Source organism: Pseudorca crassidens, chromosome 20, assembly GCF_039906515.1.
Source record: "Pseudorca crassidens isolate mPseCra1 chromosome 20, mPseCra1.hap1, whole genome shotgun sequence".
In the NCBI taxonomy this organism is placed as follows: Eukaryota; Metazoa; Chordata; class Mammalia; order Artiodactyla; family Delphinidae; genus Pseudorca; species Pseudorca crassidens.
The window spans coordinates 26,982,131-27,009,186 of NC_090315.1; the positions used below are offsets into that span (position 1 = coordinate 26,982,131).

At 45.9% G+C, this 27,056-nt stretch overlaps 1 protein-coding gene across 1 annotated transcript in view; it reads right to left on the bottom strand.

Moving 5' to 3' along the window:
* Positions 1-20,744: 20,744 nt before the first annotated feature.
* LOC137215761 (ATP-binding cassette sub-family C member 12-like) overlaps positions 20,745-27,056 on the bottom strand; it is a 59,360-nt gene continuing 53,048 nt past the window's right edge. Inside the window, 6 exon segments of the mRNA XM_067721409.1 lie at positions 20,745-20,831; positions 20,934-21,098; positions 22,634-22,747; positions 23,710-23,788; positions 24,850-25,009; positions 25,452-25,646. Of these exon segments, the coding sequence (XP_067577510.1) occupies positions 20,745-20,831; positions 20,934-21,098; positions 22,634-22,747; positions 23,710-23,788; positions 24,850-25,009; positions 25,452-25,646 (800 nt within the window).

Here is a 27,056-nt window from a genome sequence, read left to right on the forward strand (position 1 = left end):
CTCTCCTTGTGCCTTTGGTTACTGGAGTCAATAAACATTCCTCCTGTCTCCATTTTTTTCCCTAATCCAGTTGAGTTGGGGTTCTGTCATTTGTAACCAGAGTCCTGACTGATACAAAACCCAAACCCATTCTTGAATACCCTTTCTCTTTATTCTATATATTTCTCTGGGCAATCTCATCTACCTCCATGAGATTCTGCTGTTATCTGTATGTAGATGACCTTCCTATCTTTATTTCAGGCCCTAACTTTAACACTGGGCTCATATTATCTACTGACTACTGAAACGTTTCTACCGAGAGATCCTGCAAGTATAACATCTAAAACTCAACGCAAGAGGGAAGAGATATGGGAACATACGTATATGTATAACTGATCCACTTTGTTATAAAGCAGAAACTAACACACCATTGTAAAGCAATTATACCCCAGTAAAGATGTTAAAAAAAAAAGAATAAAATTACAAAAAATAAAAAAAATAAAACTCAACTTATTATGCAGCCTCAACCCTCCAGATATCTTCTTCTATGTCTCATAATACTACTGAAAATAATAACAACAAATAAGTTATTACTCTGTGCAAAGCCCTATAGTAGGCAGTATATATATGCATTATTTGTAATCTTCCCAACTAACATGCAAGGCAGATAGTATAAGTCCAACTATACAGATGAGGAAACTAAAGCTCAAAGAGTCTAAGCTCATTTGATTTGTAAGTAACTGAGCCACAGTTTAACTTCAGGCCAACTGTTCCCAATCCTTGCTGGCTGCCTTTGACTCCACTATGCCAGGTTGGCTGTCCTCCTGTTTGGTTAAGAGCACCACCGTCCAATGAGTCATGCAAGTCAGCAACTCCAATATCCTTTCAGTCACTAGGGCCCACTGAGTTTTCTTCTACACATCTCTTCTATCTTCTTCTCTCTAAACAGACGTTGTCTTGGTCCAAGTTCTCATTCCTGAGGAAATACAGTCTTCTAAATGCCCTCTCTTTCCCTTCCACTCCAGTCCATACTATATTACATTACATAAAATATAAAGCCAAACCTCAAAGAACAAAAATTTAAAAATCTCTGCATCTTGATACTCTGCTCAGAAATCAACAATTACTCCATTATCTATGGGATAAAAGCCAAGCACCTTAGCTTGCAGTCAAGGCCATTTTCTTTCTTTTCATTTTTTTTAAGCAGTTTTATTGAGATATAACTTGTATACAAAAAACATACACATTTAATATACACAATTTGATGAGTTTGGGTATATGCATATACACATGAAACCATCACCACGATTAAGGTAACAGACATCTCCATCACCTCCAAAATTTTTCTTGTGTCCTTTCATATGTGTGGGTAAAAACATTTAACACGAGATCTACCCTATTAACAAATTAAAAAAATTTAAGTGCACAATACAGTACTGTTAACTACAGCCACTATGTTCAATTGGTAAAAAGTTTCAGTTATACACAACAAATAAGTTCTAGAAATCTGCTGTGTAACACAATCAAGACTATTTCAATCCAACCCATGACCTACCTTTTTAATCTTCTCTCTGGCCCACCATTTAATATATTCTTGATCTAGAGACTACTTCCAGAAAATAGCAAGTTTAACCTGCTTTTCTAGAACTGTTGAGATCACTTCAGCTTGTAATGATCCATCTGCTAGCTAACTCTCCTTAAATCCCTTCTCAGGCTCCAATTCTCCCACAAAGCACTCCTGAATACTTGAAATTACTCTCATCTCCACACCTCCTGAAATTTTTTTTTCTTTCCACTCATCTGGAAAGTTTTCTCTCTCTCAGTTTTGTGCTAGTTTGAAACATCTTTTCTTTTGAGTCTTGTCTTGGTTCATTAGTTAACACATTCATTATTTTTTAATAAATAAATAAAATTAATTAATTTATGGCTGCATTGGATCTTCATTGCTGCATGTGGACTTTCTCTAGTTGTGGTGAGCGGGGGCTACTCTTCGTTGAAGTGCATGGGCTTCTCATTGCAGTGGCTCCTCTTGTTGCAGAGCATGGACTCCAGGCACACGGGCTTCAGTAGTTGTGGCATGTGGGCTTCAGTAGTTGTGGCTTGCAGGCTCCAGAGTGCAGGCTCAGTAGTTGTGGTGCACAGGCTTAGTTGCTCTGCAGCACGTGGGATCTTCCTGGACCAGGGATCGAACCTGTGTCCCCTGCATTTGCAGGCTGATTCTTAACCACTGCACCACCAGGAAAGTCCCCGCGTTCATTATTTTTTAACTGCATCTTATTTCTCTAACTAGGCAGTAAGTACTTAGAGGTCAGGGTTTTTTTTTTAACCTTGCCACAGTTTCTAGCACATTCCTTTTTACACCTCTTCTCAACCTTGGTTATACTTTAAAGTCTCCACTAGAACTTTGCAAAAAATATAAATAAATGCCAGGTCCCACGACCAGAGATTTGGATTTAACTGGTCTGATGTGAGGCCCAGGCCCAGGTTCTATTATAAAGCTTTCCAGGTGATTCTACTGCACAGCCAGGCTTGAGAACTAGTGGTTCAGCACCTCACAGGTACTCAGAAAATGGTCAATAGATATTTGATTGATTGAAGAGTTCAGATGTGGGACCAAATTTCATAATTAATTGTTCCAGGTTTTTTGGCTACTATCACAAGGTACCTAACACAGCAGACTTAATAAATGTTGTCTGGGGCTGAGGATGATAATGTCATTGATGATGATGATGATGATGATGGTGGTGGCGGTGATAAAAACCTGAAACATATTCACTCTTGTGTTTCTAGTCTCAGCACCAGGCAACAGCTCCCAGGAAGAAATCAGGTCAGCCCCAGTTTGAGCTCTGAAAATTCTTTTCTTCTCTCATAGGTGCCTTGTGCCTTCCCGGTCACTCCACACAGGACTCTTTGCAAGACAATATTAGTGGAGCAGACTCACTGGGAATAACCCAGTTCCTCCTCATCCCCAAGGCCACAGTTTATTAAAAGCTTAGTTAATTTGTCATCTGAGGAAATTTTGGGCACAACTATCTCTTTTCTTAATAAAGCCTGGTTCCCAGGGAATGGACAGGGACACAGACTTTTGTCTATGACCTAAAATCTTCTTGAAAGAAAAGGAGTTTGCATCAATGGTTGTCGCCAGCTGTTTAGAGATTATTTGCTAATGAGGCTAGTGTCAGGGCTCCATCCCCACATGGAATAACAAGGTTTGCTTGTTCTGTGAGTGGAGTCCACGCCTAATGTCACCCAGCATCTTGCAAATGTCCTCAGAGCATTCATATAGATGGTGAGAGGGCGTGGAGGATGGCTCATTACTGCTGGATTGGAGGGGCCATCTTTATCCACGAGGCAGACCTCACAGTTATAGCTAAGCATTCAGGACCTGGGGGCTGTTTCTGCTGTTTCATAGAATAATTGATTAAGGACTTATCTTGGTTAGAATTCAAATGACATCTAAGATGCAAAAACCAGGCATATGTTTTCTTTCTCTTTAGTCCAACTTCCATTTAAAGTCAAAAGAAACCAAGGCAGGTCTGAGCAGATCAGAAACAGGGGGCCTTGGGCAATGCTTACTTGGGGGACCATATGGAGAATAGGTCAGGGGATCAGAGTAGTATAGCGGTCAGGAACACAAGCTCTGGAGTCAGCCTACCTGTGTTCAAACCCCACACTGCCCTTAGGCAATTGACTTCACCGCTCTAGGCTTTAATTTCCATATTTGTAAAATAGGATAATAATAGTAAGTAATGGTAACAATCCTGGAATGTTCTGGGTGAGGGTAGAGGGAAATTGTGGGAACTATGGCATTGAGGGGCCCCTGTGGCTGCTGTGCGATAGTGACGTTGACCCAAATCCTTGCTCCTTGCAGCCTGGCTTCTGTTTAGCACAGTCCTCAGTTAAGGGAATCAGCTTCTCAAAGCATAGGCCAATAGAGGTCTTTCTGGTCTCCAACCCATAGGACAGACCAATATTTTAACCAGGATCCAGTCAAAAGCACAGAAATCACTCCAGGTCTTCCAAACAGAAGCAGTTTACTATGGGGAATTGGTGACACAGGTAAGGCAAGAGCCAAGAAGCCAAGCAAAGGACAGTGAGGTGAGCCAGAAATTAGCAATGGCAAAAAGTCATTACCATCTGAGGGCTGGAAGGACAATGGGAAAATATGGGTTTGCAGGGTCCAAAAGCCATGCTTCCAGGTAGGAGCTAAGGCCATATGGGGCTGATAGGAAGTACCTGGGACATTGGAGGGAGGGACTGTTTGGTGGAAGCTAAAGCCATGGAGGAGACAGAGCCACTGCCAGAGACAGCACAGTAAGCAGAGGGAGATGGGAAGAAACACCCTGGCTTTTCTCTTCCTCTCATCCCATCCAGTGAGCAAGGGAGTCTGGGAAATATAGTTTCCTACGACACCAAGTGAGATAGAGAATGCAGGCAATGAATCTGAGAGAGACGGGTAGTTGACAAGCATAGCCTCCTTTCCCAGTTCCTAAGGCACTTGTCTCCCCTGGAGCCGGCACAGAATTTTGTCTCTTGAGGGAATTAAAATGCAAAAGAGCATATCTCATCTGGGAAGTATCAGAAGGTGCTGGGTAAACTGGTTAGAAGGGTCCTGGAACCACACTACATACCCAGGGCTGCTCTGTTAGGATAAGGAATACTATAGATAGCAGGAAGGGAAATGCTGCTGGGATTGGGGGAGTTACATTTGCTTGTTTTCTTTAAATTTTTTCTGGCAAGTGCCTTAGTTCTTTTTATTATTAATCTGGGATTTTTCTTTCATGTTCTCCATATATCTTTGGAAGATCAATTTAAACCAAATCTGTAGGGCTAATCCATTTTTCTGACTCTTTGAACAAAGGACAATTATTATTTCTTATCAACAGAAAAGCATAGCTCTTTGAGTTAAAAGCCCAAGAAGTTCCCTGCCTCCTTGGCAATCTGGAGGCTTGAGACTTGGTTGACAATCTCAGCACAGGCTGAGTTTCTTGTGGGATTTTTAACATAGTGGGAAAGGAAGGAAGAAAGAGGATGGCTTTTGCCACACCAGGCAAAGACTTTAGGACCCTGGGCACTGCTCTCCCTTATCCTCCTTCCACCCCAGTTGTGTGAAAAGGGCAGGTTTCCCCTGAGCCCGTGAGTAAATGCATAATGGGGGAGAGGGTTCTGCTGTGAGCAGAAATGAGTCTTCCATCTTTGATCAGAAGTTCACAAGCTGGGGCTTCTGGCAGAAACTAAATCATGGCAGAGGCTGCCCAAGGGGTGCCGAGAGACCCAGAGATACCAAATAAGCAGAGAGATTGGGAAGGAGTACCCCGGCTTTCTCCTCTTCCTGCCCTCCAATCCTGGAGCTAGCATCATGGTGAAGATATGAAAATGACACAGTCTCAGAGCTAGAACTTCAGCCTTCTGACAAATGTCTCCTCCCTCAATACCCCCCACCCCACAACACACGCACACAGAATCCCGATGCTGTTAGGATGCGCACAGCGCCGGGAAGCTCGCTGTCCCTCCATCCCCTTGGCCGCTGACCCGAGATCTCCACTTCTTCTTTGCGCCCAAGGGAAGAGGGCTCAGTCTGCCCCTCTTGACAACCCCTCAGGCCTCCCCCGTCTCTCAGGTATCCTCTGTCCTGGATGGAGAGCCTGTTATTCTTATAACAGAAGCGACTCATTCAGCTTTTGGTTTTATACATCTGCCTGCTAACTATCTGAGCTAGGTTTATCCAAAATGTGTCACAGTGTAAGAATTGATACTCCTTGGAGGACAAAAAAAGTTCTGTGGTCAAATAAGTTTTAAAAATTCTGGGTTAATAAACTTCGGCAGTCGCTGTCAGCGACACCCTTGCCTCTTCAGCGCAGGCGACTGACCCTAGTTCCACGGTCAGATCCTGCATTTCTGTTCTTGAAGTCTTTGTTGGACCCTTGGAGCCCACCCTGACAACACAGGACCAGCAGGAAGTACGAAGGCATGAGCACTCCTTAGGAGCAGCCTTCAGACAAAGATCCACAGAGGTGGTGTGTGTCCACCCAGCTCTCCCACCCTGCCCTTTTGGGCAGACAGCAGGCCAGTATTCTCACTGCTGCAAAATTTCCCAGTGGAATCAAGTTTCAGTTCACAGGGGTCACTGGCCCTATTACTCATCCTTCCCTGTCTCACTTCCCCACCTTCATTCTCCATCTTTCAGGAATCAGGAAACTTTATCTCAGTCAATGCTCTCGGAAAACCCAAATGAAGACACAGCCAACTTACACCGTAAATCTCCAGCCAAGGGCCATAGTCTGAGGCCTTCCCAAATATATTTGACCGAGGAACACTTTTCTCACAGTTCATCTTGAAGGGCTAGGGTTCCAGAGAACACTCTTTGGGAAGTACTGTTCTAACTCCTGGGCAGGATACACACCTGTCACAGAGTTGTGTCCAGGGAAGAAGTCGGGGATGGGATGGATGACCAGGATGTTAGGCAGGAGGGATGTTGGCGAGGGAATATTCGGCCACCTAGAAATATCCGTGGTTAGGACTCCTCAGGGACAGCCCTCCCAAAGGCCCAGGCTGTGGGCTGAAGTGGACATTAAACTGGTTAATTGGCTGTCACGGGGCCTACTTTGAATTCCTGTTCTCCCATTTCAAGGGCAGTGTGTGGATTAAGCTAAGTCCTAGAGGATTCACACTTCACAAACAAAGAATATTTTGCTGCCTGTGAGGGAACAAAGCATCCTGCCCTGCTCCTACCTATAAGGAAATGCTACCAATCTCCTCCAGCTGTGAGATGGAGCGTCAGCAACACCCCAGGACCAGGCAATTATGTCAGGAAACTCAACATTTGAAATGAACGGAAAATGGCTGGGGAGGATTTTTTTCCAACAACTTGGCTTGAGCAGGATTGATTCCGGGACTGAGAGGCATTCAAGTGACACAGAGCCTGCAGTGTTATAAAACAGGATCATTTTATAGTTGGGAAATCTAAGGTGTGCCCTTCCATCAAAGCACAGGCCTTTAATGATGTTGGTTGAAGATGCAGAAGCAGTGAGGGGGGAAATCAACCATGAAATGCTGGGTCAAACCTATGTTTGGAGTCCAGAGCATCACAAAGGTACAGGGAGACATCCTCCAAGTTTCGACATGGACTGGGAAACTTTATTTGCCCTGAAAGGACATGGAATGTTCTCTCTGGGACACCCCACAGCACTGGCCCAGGAAATCTCTGTGATGTTCCACAACAGACAGGAAATTCTGTCTGAGCCTGCACACAGATCCTTAGGCCTCCGCTTGGCACGTGCTGCACAGTTCAGCATTTTGTGATCTGTTATACATGTGATGGGATATAATTTTAGAAGGTGAATGGTCCCAGTCATTCTTGATCCCCTCCCCACTCGTGAACATTCTGGCTGGGCCTGTTCTCTACCCTCTGAGAAGGGCACTGCTCAGCAGAGCAGCTCTTCTGACTTGGTAGCAGAGAACCTGGAGAAAGGAAGGGGGAGAGAAATACAAGAGGTCTGGGAGGTGGGGCTTAGAGGAAAAAGTTCTTCAGTGTGTTTTGGGAAATCAGAGCTGCTGTAGTACATGAGCAAAGAGGATGAGAGAGAAAACAGGAATGTGATAAGAATGGCTGAGGTCTATATGTGCCCTCCTTGGCGTCTGAAAAATATAAGCCAAGCATAGGAGTGCCTGTTTTGAAATTAATCTTGATTGTTGAGTCTTGACCTCAAAACCACCTTGGGACTGGGCTTTGTGGGTCATGGCTTAAAGCACTACATAGATGAATATCCAGTTCCTGAGCTTTTAAACAAATCCACCCACCTACAAAAGGTATGGCTAATGACCAATGAAAATAAGCATTGGGACCTCCAGCCCAGTCACAGCAATGTGATTGGGATCTTCTCTCTCTTCCCATCTTGTTCCTCACTGTTTACTCCAGTCTCTTCTTGACTTCTGACTTTTCAATAGTTCTCCCATTTTGGCTCTGTGCATCCTCCTTGAACTTGAGTGTAGAAGTTGATGTCCCTGGTATTGATCCTTGTTTTCCTTAGGAAACAGCTTTTTTCTCATTCTGGTTCTCTCCTGTCCTAACCCCCTAGCATGAGCACCAGCCCAGCCTGCCTCCAGTCCCTGGACCACCTTGATGCCTCATGTTAGCTGGGCTTGCTCTGCAGCCCACTGTCACCTTGAGGGTCATTTGATGGTGGAGAACATGTTTGTTTCCCCTAGACTGTAACTACTCCAGAGCCCAGTTATGTCGTGTTTACATGGTATCCTTCCCACTCCTAACCCTGCATCTTGTCCAGAGCAAGGACTCAGCAAGTATTTACTGATTCCCAGTCATGGAATCAGCATTAGGTCTTAGACTGGGAGAAACATCAATAAGAATGGTGACACTTGGAATTTACCATGAAGACACATGAGTTAACAGAAATTTTAGAATGCCAGAGAGGCTCCTGGATAAATTAGAAATCACAGGAAAGAGATATGCTATTTTCTGGCCAATACCAATCATTAATGATTTAACAAAGTCAGTAGCTCACGGCTCCTCCATGACTTTCCCACATTGAATCGTTGCCTTCCTTTTGCTTTTAAAGATCAGTCCTCTCCTGGTTCAACTGATTTTTCCCGGCTGGACTGCACTTTTCCTAGGCCCCTAGACTCCTGCCTCGTGTAGCCCTCCCCTCCCTCCTCCTCCTCTGGTTCTAGAATCTGGAACCAGATAGAACCCAGATTTCTGTAGGTCTGTGTTGGAGTCTTGAGTTTTTTCTGATTAGATGATTGTTTATTTTTCCTGTTTTTGTTTACTTTTTTCAAAATATTTTGAGTATCTGCTATGGGTCAAGCCCTCTGCAGAGCTCTGGGAATACAGTGCAGTCCCAACATTAAGTGGTTCCAACACAATGGGGAATACAGGCAAGAAATTAAAAAACGCTGTTGTGATGGGGCTGGCATGTTGCAGAGGCAGAGAGGAGGGCCTGCCTCTCCTCTCTGTGTGCCTCTGTGTGTGGTGCAGGGTGATGACGAAGGGGAGTAGAGGTGAGAAAGGCTTTCAGGAAAGAGCAATGCCTGAGAAAACTTTAAAAGATTTGTAGCAGATAAGTTAGTCCAATAGAGAAGCCAACAGAAGGTATTCTAATCTTCTTCAAGTCTTTGACTTGCATTCTCTTGAGGCCTTTTTTACCTGATACATCTGTACACTTCCTCCAAAGCCCCGTTCAAAGGGCTACCACCTTTGCAGGGTCTTCCTGATCACCGCCCCCTGACATACACACACACCTCAGCTTCTGGACTTCAGCTGTTTGCTTTTCTCATGGTTCTTTTGAACCCAATGCAATAAGACTTCTTCTACTGCATCTTCTTATTTAACATCCCAGAAACTTATTTCTTTCTCATACTGCTCATACCACGTGTTCCATTCAGGTCAGCTGGTGATAGGAGTAGGGAGAGAAGGAGGATTCTTCTTCACATAGTTACTTAGGAACCCAGGATGTTGGAGCCTCCACCATATGGAATGGCATCTCGAATGTGGCCAAAACAGTGGAAGAGACGACTGGAGGGCTTTGCACTGGTTTTTCCATGATGAGTCCATGTTGACTTGTATCCTTTCCATTTAAGCCTATTAACCAACATTGCAAGAGAATTGCAAAACTCCCCTTGTAATAGCAAGGGAATGGTGGGGGTGGGGAAGGAGCCAATAGAATGTTTGGTGAGACCACTGACTCTGCTACAGGTAGGAGCTAAAGTTGCCACTGGCTTTTCTTCACCAGATGAGGAAGATGGGCACAACTGGGGGGAAGTCACCAACTCACACTGCCCAGCCTGAGATCCCATGCCCTGGCTCCCAGTAACACACAGGAAATTGTTAAGCATGAAGCCTTCCAAACACTCTTGTTATGTCCATCTTTCCTCGGAAATGCTACTCACTGCCCAGATCTCACTGGTCCCTGGCCTTCTTCTGCAGTGTGGTTACCAACATACAGGAGATCTCCATCTTCAGGCAGGTGCCTGGAGTCCACGGAGCAGTGCTTCTCCACTGCATCTACCAACATCCCCGCCTTCCTCCAGGAACTCTGCCCCCAGGTACTCTACTGTGCACACAGGTGCAAAACCCAATTTTGTAGCATCATGCTCTTCACTTTCTCGATTTTCAACTTTTCCTCTTCTCTCACCCTCATTCTCCTTTCTGGTGCCAATCCCTTGAATCCTACTATGTTTTAATGTTTCAGTTTAATCAGATAGCTCATCTCTGGGGCTGCTGTCACCAATGGCTTCAAAGAAATAATTTTTGGCAATCATTTTCCATGTCTTTCCTCCCCTCCCCTACACCCCTGCCCCCCAACACCTCCTATTGTCCTCTGCATCTTCTTTTTGTTCCTAGCTTGGACTCATTCATGAAAGTCATTTTCATTTGTTTTCTGCTTGAGTCTATTAATATAATGCATTTCCGTGCTATTGCCCTCATTAATCTTATTTGTGCTGCCGACTTCGACTCAGGAGATATACATCAATGCACACGTGGTAGCTTTTCAGAAGAGAGAGGGGAGAGGCTTGGCTTAGTGGTTGGAGTTTGCATTGCCTCTGCTGACTCACTTTCTTCATTACCTCCCAAGTTCAGGTGATACTTTTCATTTGCATGGGTTTCTCTTTCTGACTATGAACTCCCCTCGGCTGTGGCCTCCTTCCATGTTTTTCTGCATTAGTGGCAGCCCATGGGCCTGGCTGGCTGGCTGCTCAAGCACTCCACTCCCATCTTCCTCCCATTCGCTCTCCCAGACGCTCATGGTCTGGGGCAGAGGAAGACCAGAGTCCTCACAGCAGCCCTGTCGCACACAGGAGCTCTGACCATCCCCCGGGATGGTGGTCCCTCCATAATATACTTGCCTCCCACCTCAGCTCACAAAAAATTATACCTTAAACTCCCTTGGACACTGAGGACACTTTCTGGGGGGAAATAAAGCCATCCGGGTTTGAGCTGAAACTCTACCTAGCTTATCAGAGGGACCGTGGCTAGCACAGACCACCTGCTCTTTCTGAACTTAGAGGGAGGTCGTCCAGGTTAGGGGGTTGGAGGGTGAGGGTGGAGATGAGCAGTTTCTGAGACAGTGGGCAGGCGCAGTGTGTGTGTGTGTGAGAGAGAGAGAGAGAGAGAAAGGGAGAGAGAGTTGCAGAGAGACAAAGACAGAGAGAGAGAGAGAGAGGCACACCCCTCTGAGGAGCACGGTAGAATAAAAGAGCTGAGAAGATTAAGACTCCAGACCCCAACCTGCTTTCAGGCAGACCTCTCTCTCCTTTGACTCTCCGTCTCCCCCACAGTTAGATGAGCAGCTGGAATTGCATGGTTTCCGAAATTCCCTCCAACTCTGAGCTTCCATGTTTTTTTTTGTTTTTTTGTTTTTTTGTTTTTTGTGGTACACGGGCCTCTCACTGTTGTGGCCTCTCCCGTTGCGGAGCACAGCCTCCGGACATGCAGGCCCAGCGGCCATGGCTCGCAGGCCCAGCGGCCATCGCTCACAGGCCCAGCCGCTCTGCGGCATGTGGGATCCTCCCAGACCGGGGCACGATCCCGTGTCCCCTGCATCGGCAGGCGGACTCTCAACCACTGCGCCACCAGGGAAGCCCCTGAACTTCCATGTTTTTGTGAGTGAACTCTGACTTGAGAGTCCTTGTCTGACCATAGGCAATTTATTTCAACTTTTTATGCTTTTTTTTTTTTTTTAATTCAGGAAACTGTTGTGACAATAAAAGGAGATTAAAGATGTAAAATCATTGAAAAAAACTCAGTGACACTTTTAAAATGCAGGGTCCTTGAGCAAGTAACTTTACTTGCCTGGGCCTCAGTGAAACGTGGATCCCAGCTGTGCTCTTGTGAGAAGTGAGTGAGGTCATCCTGCAAAACTCATAAAACAATGTCTGGCATGTGGCAAGCACTAAATAAATGTGTTCTTATTTCTGTGCTTCAAGATTCTGGTAGGAGAGTGTAACAGAGCAGGAGACCCCCTGGGACTGACTTGTAGGAGGAGGCTTCGTGCAGCGGAGGCCTGGGCCTGAAAGAGCATCTGGCTCCTAGCCTAGCCTTCTGGTGAGGGGCCTTCTCCCCATTCAGGGCACAACACAGTATAGCTCTGGCACGGCAGGTAGTTTGGGGGCTGGGAAGCTCCGGGGCCACCAGGAGTCAGTACCCCATCAGCAACAAATCCCCAACAGAGACCAAGCTACCCAAAAGAGATGAGGAATGCCCAGGGCACATGGTAACATCTTCCCCATCTCTCAGTTCTGCTTTCTTCTGTGTTGGCTTCTTTCTCAGGCAGATGCTCTCCTTGAGATATCAAAAATGGCATCTGGAAGCTGGAAGCTAAAGAGGTCTGTGGTTCCCTCCCCCCATCCAGGCAGGAGAATTCCCTGTTTCCCCCTTAGTTCCAGCTAAAGTCTTGGGCTTGACTCTGACTGACCCAGCCTGGGTCACGTGCCCACCACACACCTCTCACAGCACCACAGAGGTGTGACTCTCTGATTGGCCTCTTCTTATCCCAGGCCCACCCCAGGAGATAGCTGGTGAGTCAGCATCATCTAAACTGCCTAGGTCCTGGGCTAAGAATAGAGTGGGTAATGGTCCCCCAAGAGGTGCTGAGATCTTGAAAATGATGGGTTTGGGTTTCAGCTGAGATTTCTTTGACCTTCTGTCTTAGGTAGGCTTTCCCAGAAATAGACCCAGAGATAAGGATTTATATACTAGTAATTTATCAAGGAAGTGCTCCCAGGGAAAATCTGTAAATGCTGAGGGAAAGCAGGGCAAGGAAGGGGAGAGGTCCAGATTCTGACCAAGTCCTGTACAGACTCCCTTCAACCTAATCCCGCAGGGGAACTTGCAAGTGTGTGTTACACTTCTGAAGAGTCCACCCTGAGACTCGGGAGCTGGCCTATCAGCTCAGAGCTGCCCTGGAAGAACGTAAACTTCTAGGCTCTTCTGCCTTTCCTTGTGTGAGCTGAGTGGCTCCAGTAGCCCAAGGTGGTCCTGGGAAGAAGAGGTAACGGTAGAGCCCTCTGGAAGCGAGAGCAGGCTGACACATCCCACTGCCCAGAGGGATCCGGGCAGAGCACCAACAGCGTTTCCTAGAAGACCGGGGCCCAGGCTTGCTTCTCTCCCGCACAGGCCTTGTCCTTCAGTTTGTCTATCCTGATATTAACATGTTGCCTCCACTTAGAGTGAGGATACCTGGCTCTAAAATCCCCACGTCAGAGAAAACTGAGGAATTAGATTAGTGCTGTAGCACCGTTATCACCACTTACCAAAGAAGCCCTTTGGTTGCCAAGCCAAATGTGCTTTCTGCACAGGGTGGCCTCATCATTTCCTAAATGGTCCTGCTGTGCAGATCATCTCAGACTTACCTATTCCAGAAACAAAGAGACATGCCGAGGAAACGGATGCGTCAGAGGGAACTTGGCTTCCCTTCCACGGAGGGCCCGGAAGAGAGCTTCCCGCTGGAGGGCAGCATGCACGATACAGGCTGGTGAATGTGACCCTTGCATGTCCCTGGCAGTTTGTCCTCAGGACATGCATCCTGCCCTGGGGATGGGGGGTGATGTGGCGGAACCAACCCATCTCTGTCCTCCCATCGTTTGTTGGCTCCACTGGCTCTGTGGCAGTGGGATTGTCCGAGGCCCTGCTTTCCTTAGCCAGACTCCCTGGATTGCTAATGGGCTTTTCCCAGCACCTGCCCTAATTGGTTCCACAACAAACTATATCCAGTTACATCCAAGCCATTTGTGGTCTCCACCCGTGTTTATAGATGCAGACATTGAAGCCCCTGACAATTTTCCAAACAGTTCTCAGTGCTAGCTAGGCAGTCACCTGCTGTCTCCCTCAACCAGGCCTCATCCTCACCCGAGGTCTTTGGATGATTTCCCCAACCAGGATCACCCTTCCCAGTCTCCTGCCTTAGCGGCCCCTACTTGTCCTACAGGGACTGTCGGTTGTTTTCAGAATCGTTCTCACCGCTTCCAAACTTCATTCACTTTCCCCTTTTTTAAATGGAAGGAAGGATCAAAAGAGTGAATGATCACATAAAATACTTAAAGAATGAATAAATAAATAAATGAAAGAATGGATGAATGAGCTCACGTCTAATGTTACACTCCATCCTCTGGCATTTTACTGTACGCTCTTTGGCACTTTTTTTTTTTTTTCCGGTACGCGGGCCTCTCACTGCTGTGGCCTCTCCCGTTGCGGAGCACAGGCTCCGGACGTGCAGGCTCAGCGGCCATGGCTCACGGGCCTAGCCGCTCCACGGCATGTAGGATCTTCCTGGACCAGGGCACGAACCCGCATCCCCTGCATCGGCAGGCGCGCACTTTTAAGTCACTTCCCCAGTAATATTATAAGCTTCCTGGAGGAAAGAACTATTATTTTTTATTTCTTTTATGGTTCAGGTCACAGAACTGGGCCACCGTCGATCTTTTTGAGCACAGTCTGTGCATCAATCAGTGTGGCGTCATGGACGCAGCATCAAGTTGGAATTCAGGATCCTAGTCCCCCCCTCCCACCTACTCTTCAGATGAACTCAGACCAGTTTTAGACTTTCTGGGCTTTAGCTCCCTAGTCTTTAGAGCGGAGGGATTGAACTGAGTGGGCTCTTGAGTACAAATCCTGTTTCCTCTGTCTACCATTTGGGTGGATCCTGTAACCTCCTTGAACAAACAGGAAGACTTAATGAGTTGCTTTAAATACTTAATGATATGCCACATGTTGGGTGTTTAGCCCACAGCTGATAATTACAGTCTCTAAATTCCTGTTCCTATTCTGAAACAATGAGAATATTCGTTCAAGACACTATATCAGAGAAGGAATTTGCAAGGTGGTAGAAGACTGTTTCTTCTGTTAAGATTCTTACATGCTCTGCAAATTTCTCTTTAAAAGAAATGCAAGGCCAATAAGCACATGAAAAGATGCTCTATGTCACTAAACATCAGGGACAAATCAAAACCGCAGTGAGATACCACTTCACGCTTATTAGGATGGCCTTAAAAAGGAATGAAATTCTGACACATGCCTTGAAGACATTATGCTAAGAAATTATCCAGTCACGAAAAGAAAAACACTGTATAAATCTACTTATATGAGTTGCCAAGAGTAGTCATATTCACAGAGACGGAAAGTGGAATGGTGATTACCAGGGGCTGGGGGGAGGGTGGAACTGGGAGTTATTTTTCACTGGCTATGGAGTTTCAGTTTGGAATGATGAGAAGGATCTGGAGATGGGTGATGGGGATGGTTGCACAACAATGCAAATGTACTTAATGCCACTGAATTGTACACTTGAAAGTGGTTAAAGTGGTAAATTTTATGTTACATGTCTTTTAACATAATAAAAAATGTTTTAAAGAAATATAAACAATAGCCACAAACCAAATTGAGGTTCCTTTGGGTGTGAGTTTTGCCAGAGACTCCTGGAGCTGAGGGTAAAGATCAGCCTGGCTGTCTCCGTGTTTCTTGCTGAAACTGTAGAAACAGCCTGGGTCTGGCCCTTTAATGCCAGTCCCACCAGAGGGAAAGGCTTTCAGCAGAAGCCATGAACATGCACATCGGGAAGTCCGGCAGGCAGACCCTCTCCATGGAAATCAGCATGTATTTGAAGGTTTTAGTGCCCGATTTAGCCTCACTCGGAGGTGACCTTCTACAAAGGGCCAAAAGAAAAGTGGTTTCTTTGATCGTCCATCTGACCCCAAACTGACCTCCTGTGCTTTTTAATTCATTTTAAATCATGCTTTCTGGCCAAAGTGACTCCAACTCCTAGCAAAGAATATTTCGCATTTTGACCAACAATTCTTGGCTGATTTCAGATCTGTTCACTTGAATAGCAAGAATAAAACCTGTGAGTTCTTTCTGGGTCCTTCTGATCTCAAGCAGCAGGGAGGGAAGGTGAGGGAAATATTCATATGTGGCATGAAGCTTTGGCAGGAGATGAGAATTAGAAAGTCCTTCTTGCTTGGATGTGAACTAGTGCCCATTTGGGCCACTTCTAAGGTAGAGAAAATGGGTGTGACTCCAGGGCAGGGACCCAGGTTTGCTTTTCCTCGGGTCAGGCTCAGCATCTTCCCAGGAAGGAGGATGTCACTGTCTTCTGCATCGTTCATGATGTTTTTGGCCATAAGTAACAGTAAGTCAACTCCAGCTGGTCTAAACCATAAAGAAAATGCAGCCTCTCACATGACAAGAGGTGGGGTGACTTCAGCGTCGGCAAAACAGCAGCTCAATGTCTTAAGCAGGAACTTATGCTCCGTCCATCTCTCTACTTCCTCCGTGGGCACAAGGTGGCTGCCGCAGCTTCAGTCACCACACACACACACCAGGCCACGGGAGAGAACGCTTTCCAGAAGCCACCCTCCAACCCTCAGCTGACTTCCCTCTTACGTCTCATTGACCTGAATTGCATTACACAGCAATGCCTAAACTTTTTCTGTAAAGGGAGAAGAGTAAATATTTCTAGCCTTGAGGACATGCATTTGGTTGCAACTACTCAGCTCTGCCAAAAAGTAGCCAGAGGTAATACATTAACAAAGGAGGATGGCTGCGTTCCAATAAAACTTTATGTATAAAAACAGGCAGGCTGGATTTGGCATATGGGCTGTAGTTTGCCATCCCCACTCTAGATCAGCCGTTCTGAAGCATGACACGGGCAATTTGTTATTAATTTATAATAACAATGCTTATTGGTGGCTTATTCTATTCTTTGCTGGCACCTAATAAAGGATATTTGAGAAGTTCTAAGTCATAACATTGAACGTATGATCACCTAATAGACAGGCAGATTAAGAGAAGACAGCAAAACCGGGGCACCAAATAAAGTGAGAATAAAAATTTCCAAGTCCTTCTAATGTCCTAATGAGCATCAAAGTAGACACTAAAGGAAGAGTCAGAACTCAGTTAAACCTTGTTCAAGTTACTTTACAAAGTTAACATTTACAAAAATGTTTAATTACATTTAGGGTTCACTATAATCCCCTTGGAAGTCCAAATTCCAGTTTTACGGTACGCGGGCCTCTCACTGTTGTGGCCTCTCCCGTTGTGGAGCACAGGCTCCGGACGTGCAGGCTCAGCGGCCATGGCTCACGGGCCCAGCTGCTCCGCGGCATGTGAGATCCTCCCGGACCGGGGCACGAACCCGTGTCCCCTGCATCGGCAGGCGGACACTCAACCACTGCGCCACCAGGGAAGCCCCCATATCTCCTTTTTATTCCTCCTGTATTGAAAGTCAAGACTGAAAAGAACTCAGTCCAAACCCCCAAATTTTACAGATAAGGGAATGGAGGCTCAGAGAGAGCAAGCTACTTTCCCCAGATCACACAGCCACTCAGTGCCAAAATTAACACCCAAACCCAGGCTGTGGTAGGTTGTAATGTTGTTCAAAATATCTGCTGTCCCTCCCAAGAGGTGGATTATACAACTCCCTGCAGGGACAAGCTTGACCATGTGCCTTGTCATGCCCCCCAACCCCCCCAGGTGGAGTACATGCCTCACCTCCCTGTTGAACTCAGGAATGGCCATGTGACTTGTTGCCCATGAAATGTGGTGAAGTGGCACGTGGCACTTCTGATTGCTCTGCCAGTCTGGGCTGCAGAATGAAGAAGATAAACAGCACAGGCACAGACAACCCATGGTGGACATGTCATGTGAACGGGAAATAAACCACTGAGCTGTGAGGCTGTTTGTTACCACGGCATAACTGAGCCTAATCCTGACACAGGCTTTACAGCTCTGAACACTGGGCTCTTTCTCACCTGGAGAGTGTCAGGTTTCCAGCAGAGCACACATTCCAGCACCAGTCTGCCTGGATTCAGATTTCACTCTCTGTGTGACGTTGGTCCAGGGGCTCTCAGTGCCCCAGTGTCATCATCCGTAATATGAAGGTAACACTGGTACCTTCCCCACAGCAATATGGTGAGGATTCGATGAACTCAGTCTGTGTTTTGAGGACTACAGGCACACCGCACTTCATTGCTCTTTGCCTTATTGCACTTGACAGATACTGCGTTTTTTACAAATCCAAGGTCTGTGGCAGCCCTGCCTCGAGCAAGTCTCTCAGTGCCATTTGTCCAACGGCATTTGCTCACTTCTTGTCTCTCTGTCACACTTTGGTAATTCTCACCATATTTCAAATTTTTCATTATTACTGTATTTGTTATAGTGATCTGTGATCAGTGACCTTTAATGTTACTATGATTCACTGAAGGCTTGTATGATGGTTAGCATTTTTTAGTAATAAAATATTTTTTCATTAAGACATGTACTTTGTTTTAGACATAATGCTCTTGCACATTTGGTGGACTACAGTGTAGTGCAAATATAAATTTAATGTGCGCTGGGAAACCAAAAAAAAAGTGTGACTCACTTTATTGCAATACTTGCTTTATTGCCATGGTCTGGAACCAAACCTGCAGAATCTCCGAGGTCTGCCTGTACTGGCTAAACATTGGTTATTATTATTCAACATACTTTCTCCCTGGCCAACATTTCAGTGACAATAGGGGTGGGAGGGGAGGGCTCCCTGAGACCAATGCATGTCATTGCACATGCAAGCAACAGTCATCCTTCCGGAAGTCACTCTTTGCTGGGTGCCATCCTGACAACCATCACTGTCCCTGCTACAGGATGAGCGGGATGGGCATGAGGGGCTCTTGTGGAGGGGTTAGGAGCAGGGTGCTAGAGTCAGACTGGTTAGGGTTCACATCCTGCCTCTGTTTTTTCCTTTTGTACATCTATAGCTAAGCTACTAACCTCAGTGAGCCTCAGTTTCTACCTCTGGAAGATGGGAATAATAGAAGCGTCCATCTCCTGCTGTGAGGTGGAGAGTCAATGAAATTACTCATGTAAAAATGCTTATCACGGTGCCTGGCACATCACAGGGGTGAGTCAGGATTGGTATTCTCTTCTGGACAGTACAAGCCAAGGGGAGCATGGGCAAAAACAAGCAGCAGGAGATGATTCATACTTTAGTGCGTCTGAATGAGCCACAGGGATCTTCGTAGCCTTGGCGCCCTCCTGCCCTCCTGGAAACACCTTCCTGAAATCATAGACTGATTGTCTGGCTGGTGCTGGGTTGGTAGAAAACAGAGCATCCTCCTCCATCACACAGCTGGCATGGATTTCCACGAGCAGCACAGACTGCCTGGTCTGCTTGCCACACGGAGTCACTGGACATCCATCCATCAAAGTGAAGGCCACACTCAGCCTGGAGTAGCTGCTCCAGAGCCCAGTGCATGCGGATTTGAAGACCTCAGATCAGCCTCACATACTGTGATAAGGCAAGAATCAGGTCAGGACAGTGAACCGTCCTAAGATGCACTGTGTCCCTTCACAGGGAGATCTGAACTTGGCATGGAGCTGCCGTGAACGGAGCCCCCTCACTCGTGGCCTTTCAACCACATCCTTCTTGCTCTGTGCCCTCTGCTGATGGCAGAATTGCTGCCCAGCTACCTTAGCCAGGGCCTTAACGGTCACCAGACGGGGAGCTCTACTTGCAGCCAGCTGTGCCTGCTTCACCTCTGGTCCTGCAGACACCTGCCCAGGCCTGGCCAGAGGAGAGCTGGAGACTGATTTGTTGGAAGCACACGCCACAAACCCAGCCTTTGAGATGCTAGTGGATGGCTTGTGTGCCCTAAATCTCAGCCTCTCCAGATTAAACCCTTAACATGTAAATATACCCTGGGAGTAGGGAGACGGCAGGTACATGCCAGGATGAGTTCATCATGGTGTCATGCACTCATGTCACTCATTCTTGAGTACTATGTGCCAGGCTTGCCTTCCTCCATGTTTGGATGGATAGGGTGAAGGATGGGACCAAGACTAAGAAGGGGTGGGGCGGGGGCTTCACTGGCCACGGCTGCCCCATGCCACTCACTCCTGGGCTGCTGGGACTATGTCTTTACTGCCTCCGTCATAGCAAACTTTGAGGCTGGAAAGAAAGGTTTTATTTGGGAAATGCTGTGGAGGTTTGTTACTGAGTCAATGGAGAAAGCAAAGAGGGTCTGCAAGAGTAAATAGTACAGAAACTGGAATATCTTCAGCAAAATAATTGCAAGGCAACCTTTCAGGGTAGTTTAATTTCCTACTGCATTTTAATGACCAATATAGAAGACATAAAAATGTAATTTACAGAAAAACTCCAACATTTTGTTTCCCTGTTTATTCTAATAGAGCAAATGGGACATACGATATGATTTTTTTTTAAAAAATTTCACCAAACACTGTAATCAATCTTTCATGCTACAGATCTGTGTAGTTACTGCTTGTCACACACTCCAAATAGATGTGAATAGGAGTTAAGCAGGAAGAAAACTCTGCTCTTTTCCCTTCTGATAACAAGGCAGGAAACCTTTACAAAGTCCATCCTTAGGCATTTTTCCATTCTGTTTGACCAGTTTTTAACTGAAAGTTACAATGCTTCCACTCCCAGGCACTGAGGTGGTAATGATAAGGACACATGAGGGATGGTTAGGGTTTTAGAAGGTGAGGGGCAGTTTTTTAACCCACAAGCTTCTTCTGCCTCTGTTCATCATCTAGGACCAGACCCATGCCCTCCAAGTGAGGTCAAGAGGCATGTGCTGGGCGAGGCAAGGAAACAACCTCCACCCCAGCTCTGCCTGTGCTCCAGGCGTGGGAGGGATGGTGGACCAGAGCTGCCCCCTGAGATAACGGCCCCTCCCCCTGCAGGCACAGCTGACTCATCTCACACAGCCTCCTCTTCCTCTAAAATCAGCTGATGTGGCCCCTATGGGGACCTTTATAGTCAGACTTTGTTCTCTGCTGCTAGTAACATCGCAAACGCAGAATCTGGCTTCTCAGCAAGAACTTCAGGCTTATCAAACTCGACCACCTGAAAGTCAGAGAAGGAGAGCTGAAATTGTCAGAAAATATCCACCCACCACAGAGCCCAAACCACTGAAGCCTCTGGAGAGGTGACGCCAACTTCCTGCACCTTCCCGTTTTCCAGGACCAGGACGCGGTCACAGTTGAGGACCGTGTTGAGGCGGTGGGCAATGGTCAACACAGTGCAGTCTTTGAGGGCATCTTTGATGGTGCTCTGAACAAGAGTACCAGTCTTAGAGTCCATGGAGGCAGTGGCTTCATCAAGGAGAATGATCTGTTGAGGAAGGAGCATTGTGAAAGTCACACCAAGCCAAAGCTATACCTAGAGGGAAACTTATAGTCTTACCTCAATTTATTAGAAAAGAAGGGCTGAAAAGTAATGAGCTAAGTATCCATCTCAGAAAGTTAGAAAAAGAACAAGAGAATAAAAGTCGTATCACACCACCTTCATCTTCCTCAGAGGGACTTGCTGGAGAAAAAAGGTTGTATATTCTTTGCTCCCCTTTTTGTGAATTGTTTATTCTAACCCTACAAACCAGAGAAGAAATGCCCCATGGTCTTTATCTACTGTACTACATGAGTTAGCATGAGATATAATAACAGTACTTGTTATGTTTCCTACTGCTGCTATAACAAATTTGCACAAATTAGAGGCTCAAAACAAAACAAATTTATTATCTTACAGTTCTGGAGGTCAGAAGTCCTAAAGCCAAAGTCCTGTCAGGACTGCATTTCTTTTGCAGGCTCAAGAGAAGAAATGGTTTTCTTGCCTTTTCCAGCTTCTAGAGACTGCCTGCATTCCTTGGCTCGTGGCCTCTTTCTGGCATCAGTCTAACCTTTACTTCCATTGTTGCATTTCTTCTTTCTTTCTGACTCTCTTTCTTCCCCTTATAAAGACTTGTGTAATTACACTGGGCCCACCAAGGTAATCCAGGATAATCTCCCCATCTCAAGATCCTTGACTTAATCACATCTGCAAAGACCCTTTTTCCCAGGTAAGGTAACATGTTCACAGATTCCGGGTATCAGGACATGGGCATCATTGGGGGGGCCATTATTCTGCCTGCCACAGTACTGGTTTGCCATTCAGAGGGCTTGAGTTCAGCTCTAACTCTGCTTGACTTTGGCTAAATTACTTGACTTCCCAAGGCTCCATTTCTTTGTCTGTAAAAGGGGGTTACACCTTATCATGAACACGAAATGCAAAGACAACACATCAACCACTCAGTACTGTGTAGTGCCACAGTCAGGACTGAATGCATGCTTGCTCCCTTCCCTGTCATTAGCACATGTAGAGAGCACACACGATGGGTTACACTTTGATCCGGGTTCAGAGAATGGGATTTCTAAAGCAACAGCAATCCCTTCTCTGAAATCAGTAAGCAAAGATGGCTAAGTCACTAAGAAAAATGAGTATAAATTTTACAGACCTTATATCCTGGCATTCTGAAGGCCTTCTTTAGTATCTTGAGTACTGTTTATCAGGCCTCAGAATCATTCAGGGACAAAGGGGAAAAGTTGAGAGGCAGATTTCTCAAACCCAAACGACTTAGGAGGACAGAGATAATACCTAAGCAAGACCTCCCGGGGAAAGGCCCAGGGGAGGCAGGTGCTATTGCTGTAAATGGCGGTTATTTTTCAATTTTTTCCCCTCACAACTTTGTCTTAAGAAAAAGTGATCGGTTTTTAAATGGCCCAATTGCTCTCTCTTTATTGAAAGACAAACGCCTGGCTCTACCTCCTGGCTTGAGTGGCGCTGCAGGAAATATCCAAAATTGGACCAATCCATTTTCCACGTTGTTTCCTTACTTTTGAATTATGGAGAAGCGCTCGGGCCATACAAAGCAGCTGACGTTCCCCTACTGAGAAGTTTTCTCCATTTTCTGTGACTTCTGCCTATAATTTTTCTGGGAGTTTCATTACCTATAGAACACAGAGAATGCCATATTGTGCTGATGATCTATAAAATTGTCCTGTATCCTCCATATTGATTGCCCCCTTCTCTTGCATTTATCGGCTGGCTTTATTTTACTGCAGAAAAGAAAGTGCAAAACAACAATCATTTCAATATTGCGAACAGGCACCAGGGAAAGACCAAGGAGTAGGCAGTCATTCATAATTTAAAATCACAGTGCGATTCATCGAACCCCGTAGACACCTTGCCAAAAGAGGACAAATGATGCACATATGGCTCCAGAGAAACACAAACAAGTGTAAATGGCTTTCAGGATCCTTATTTCTATGCATAAAATGGAGATGGGATGGAGTTTTCTGGTCATCGAGGAAAGGTAAAGACAGGGTCTGATTTATCTAGCAGGACAAGTCAGAGTGGCTTTGGGCGATGCTCACCTTGGTACCAAGTCCTGGGAAAAAAAATTCCCTCTGGGCTGCAGAGGTGGCCACGCTCACCCGCTGACCCCAGCTGCAGCTCTTATAGGACAGGGTTCCATCTCACAAATGGTTCATTCCATGCCATGCCCTCTCACCTTCCCAGAGTTTATCTGCTTCAATAAGCAAATGAGGCTATTGGCAGAGCAGTAGGGCACTTCCTCTGGTCTAGAGTCAGATGGGCCTGGGGTCAAGTCTCCATTCTGCTACTCACACCTGACTACCCTGAGTCTTAGTTTCTGCATCTCTAAAAGTAGGGGCAGGAGTACCAACCTCAGAGGGTTGTAGTCAGGACCAACTGAGACAATGCACGTAGCGCTCTTGACTGAATCATTGCAGTGGCCTAATAAATACTGTCTATTGTTGCTTTTAACAAGGAGCAATTAGGATTGACATATGTGGTGCCACAAACAACTGGCCAAATCTAAACCTGAGCCAGGCGTCTGGGGCACTGGTGCTGGGAAACGGACTCATCCCGGCCAGCCCCAGAGACCTACTGTGTCTCTCATGAATGTTCTCTCCAGAACCTGCCAGAGTATCTCATCGCTGTGACTCGCAAAGGGATCCAAGTTGTACCTGCAATGAAGGAAAGGAGAGGAAGCTGAATTTCTGAGGATGAGAGGATGGGAGAGCATGTTTTCCACAGCATGAGGGGGAGAGCGGGAGGTGGTGTGTGATGACGCCACAGCAACAAGAGCAGTGCTTAGTCCAGGGCAGTGGTTCATGAAATACCAACCTCAGGCCAAGAGACCGAGGACCCATGACTCTGGAATGCAGCAGAAACCACCAAGGCGGGCAGACCACCAACCCTGCCAAGAGATAGCCCCAAGCGAGGCACCGGGGGACACATTTGGTCCTCTCCATGGCCGTGTGCAGCAGAGCGGATCTGACCTCATGCAAATTCTTGGCAGAGAGAGAGGCAGCGAGCAATTCCACCTCCCGGTGTGTTCACTCTGCCTTCAGAGGCAAGAGCTGTATCTGCAGCTCCCGGGCCTTGCAGAGGGTGAGCACCTTACATGCAGGGTGTGAGTCTAGCATTTCAAGACGCGGAAGGTCCTTTTCATTCAACACTCAATACAGCCCCCTACTTCATTTGGTGCTCAATGGGGGAAATGTCCCTCTTGTTAGAGGGGCAGCCACTACACTGGGGTAAGTGAGTAACTGTGGTTTTCTCCTTGTGCCTTGACAACAGATCTTGAGCCCTGCAAAAGTTGCAACCCTACTGTTCTTGGACTTGAGCAGTTTCTGTTCGCTTCTTAGTGGGAATGAATTGACGTACTTCCGAAAGGATAGCTACATACGTAGAATAACCATTTATTTGATTGTGCAAACTGGAGTAATTCAGGGAGTGGCCACTGCTAAACCTGATAGGATGCTGAAACAGGCATAAATCAGGGCTCTCCAGGGCCAACTGGGATGTCTGCTCACCCTGCACATAAGCATCTTGCGTATTTGTGATGTAGCTTATAAAACACAAGTAATGTTCAGGCCCCTAGTCCTCAGCTCCTCCCAAGGCTTGTGAGAATCTCAGGATAGGACAGCCCCAGGCCAGCCACAGCGCGGGCACTTCACAAAGCTCTTGCTGGTCTGATTTCACTATCCAAAAATACGGATGCACAACGATCAAAAACAGCTACCTTACTGTACCTACAAACAGGACAGGATCCTGGGGGATCATAGTCAGCTTGGTTCTGAGGTCTTCCAAACCAGCAGTACAGATATCCATGCCATCAATGAGGATTGTGCCACTGGCGGGCTCCAGCAGACGAAACAAGGCCATTCCTAAGGACGACTTGCCTGGGAACGATAAATGCAACAGCAGCAAATCAAACATCAGTTTGTATTTCATCATACCTGAGTATCTATCTAATCAAGGGAATTTTTAATGCAATGAAAATGGCCTTGTGCAGACAGAAATCCCACTCTGCAGGGGCACTCAGCCACCCTAATACAGTTAACCGGTCCATCCCTGCAGGGGCTATTAACACATGACTCATCCTCTGGGCCTCATCTCACCAGAATGATTCTCATTTAATTAAGTCAAAAACTGATGTGTGTTTACTTCTAACTCCACACATCCATCCAACCTGAAATCCTAATTTATAGTAAAGAGATGTCAGGGAAAAAACAACCAATCCGCCACGCATGCACATCACCCTCTGGTGTGATTTAACTAGCATGCCCAGTGGAAATGCAAAGAAAACAACCTGAAAGAAACACAATCAGAGCTTGTCCTCACCAGAACCTGTTCTTCCAACAATCCCAACTGTCTGCCTGCTCTGGATGTTCAAGTTCAGCCCGTTGAGAATAAGGGGAGTGTTGTCTCTGTATCTCATCTGATAGTCTCTGAATGTTATCTCCCCACGGCTGGGCCAGTCGAGGGAACAGGTCCCTACTTTGAGGGGGTGAGTGCATTCAGGAACACAGGTCTGAAAAACAGAATAACAAATGATGGGTTAATAGTCATTTGCTTTTCCATTCATTTCATTCATTCATTCATTCACACAATTCTAGGTACTGGTATTCATGCTGGTGAACTAGACCAATAAGGCCACTGCACTCCAGAAACTCACATTGCAGTGGGGAAGTCAGATAATAAACAAGAAAAGAGATGAGAAATGAAGGCAATAAAACAGAGTATTGTAACAGAACACACAATGTGTGGGGTGGAAGGGTAGGAGGGGTAAAAGTTACTTAAGTGTTGAGGAAGGCATCTGTGAGGATGTGACATTCGAGCTGAGACCTGGAATGCTGAGAAGATGTCAGCTACAGAAAGATTCATTCCAGGCAGAGTAGACAGCTAGTGCAAAAGCCCTGAGGCCAGAATGAGTGTGGGGACTTTGAGGAACAGAAAGAAAAGTCGTGTGGCTAGAGCTTAGTGAATAGAATGGATGACTGTAAGTGGCAGCTCATACTGGGCCTTGTGAGCCTGGGCAAGTGTCAGCAGGGTGACCTTGAAGCTGTGTGACAAATCCAGACCAAGCCTTGAGATTTGCAGAATTCGATCAGATACAATTTCAGTATCTGCAAGAGTCACTGTGGTGTTGGAAGCAGGAAGATGACAGTAGCACCGGGTGTCAAGTTCAGAGTTACATGGAAAAGGAATTAAAGTTTTATAAGAGCCCAAGAAATGCAAATTTCCTCCAATTAAGGAGGAGAGCAACTTGACTGCATTATAAGACTAACCCCTCCTCTGAATTATAAAGTACCTGTTAAGCGGGAGAAATAGAGCTCCCGTGTTCCCCATTAGGGTGGCTGACCAGCCCACATCGCTGGTCGAAAGGCAACCACAATTAGCTGAAAAAAGAATTGTATTCCTAGACAGTGAGTATTTTTAATCCCTAGAAGATTTAGAATTAGTAATAATAATATTTAAGAGAAGCATGATTGGAATAGTAGTATTTTTAGTTTATGGAATCTGCATATTTGGTGCTTTAAGTATTCATAATGTTAATAACATTCAGGCTCGTGATTCTAATTTAAAATGTAAAATTGAATAACTTATTTTAACATGGTTTTAAGTTTAAAAACTTACTATTTATATACAGCATTGGGATTGTCATGAGAACTTAAAGCTCACCATATTTATAAGTTTAATTTATTAGATTTATATAACCTCAGGAAGGTTTGTTTGTTAAATCAGATTATCGAGGTACTTAAAAAGGAAATGGAATGCATTAAATTTTAAAATGCAGCTTAAAATGTTTTAAAGTATTTAATTAAAAGGGGCCAAATGCTGTTCAAAGGCCCTTAAAAGTGATTGCTTGAATTGGCAAGACTGCTTTTCAAAGAATAGCAGGATTTGTAAGGGGAACATAAAAGCTTTTAAAGAAGACAGTTTTTT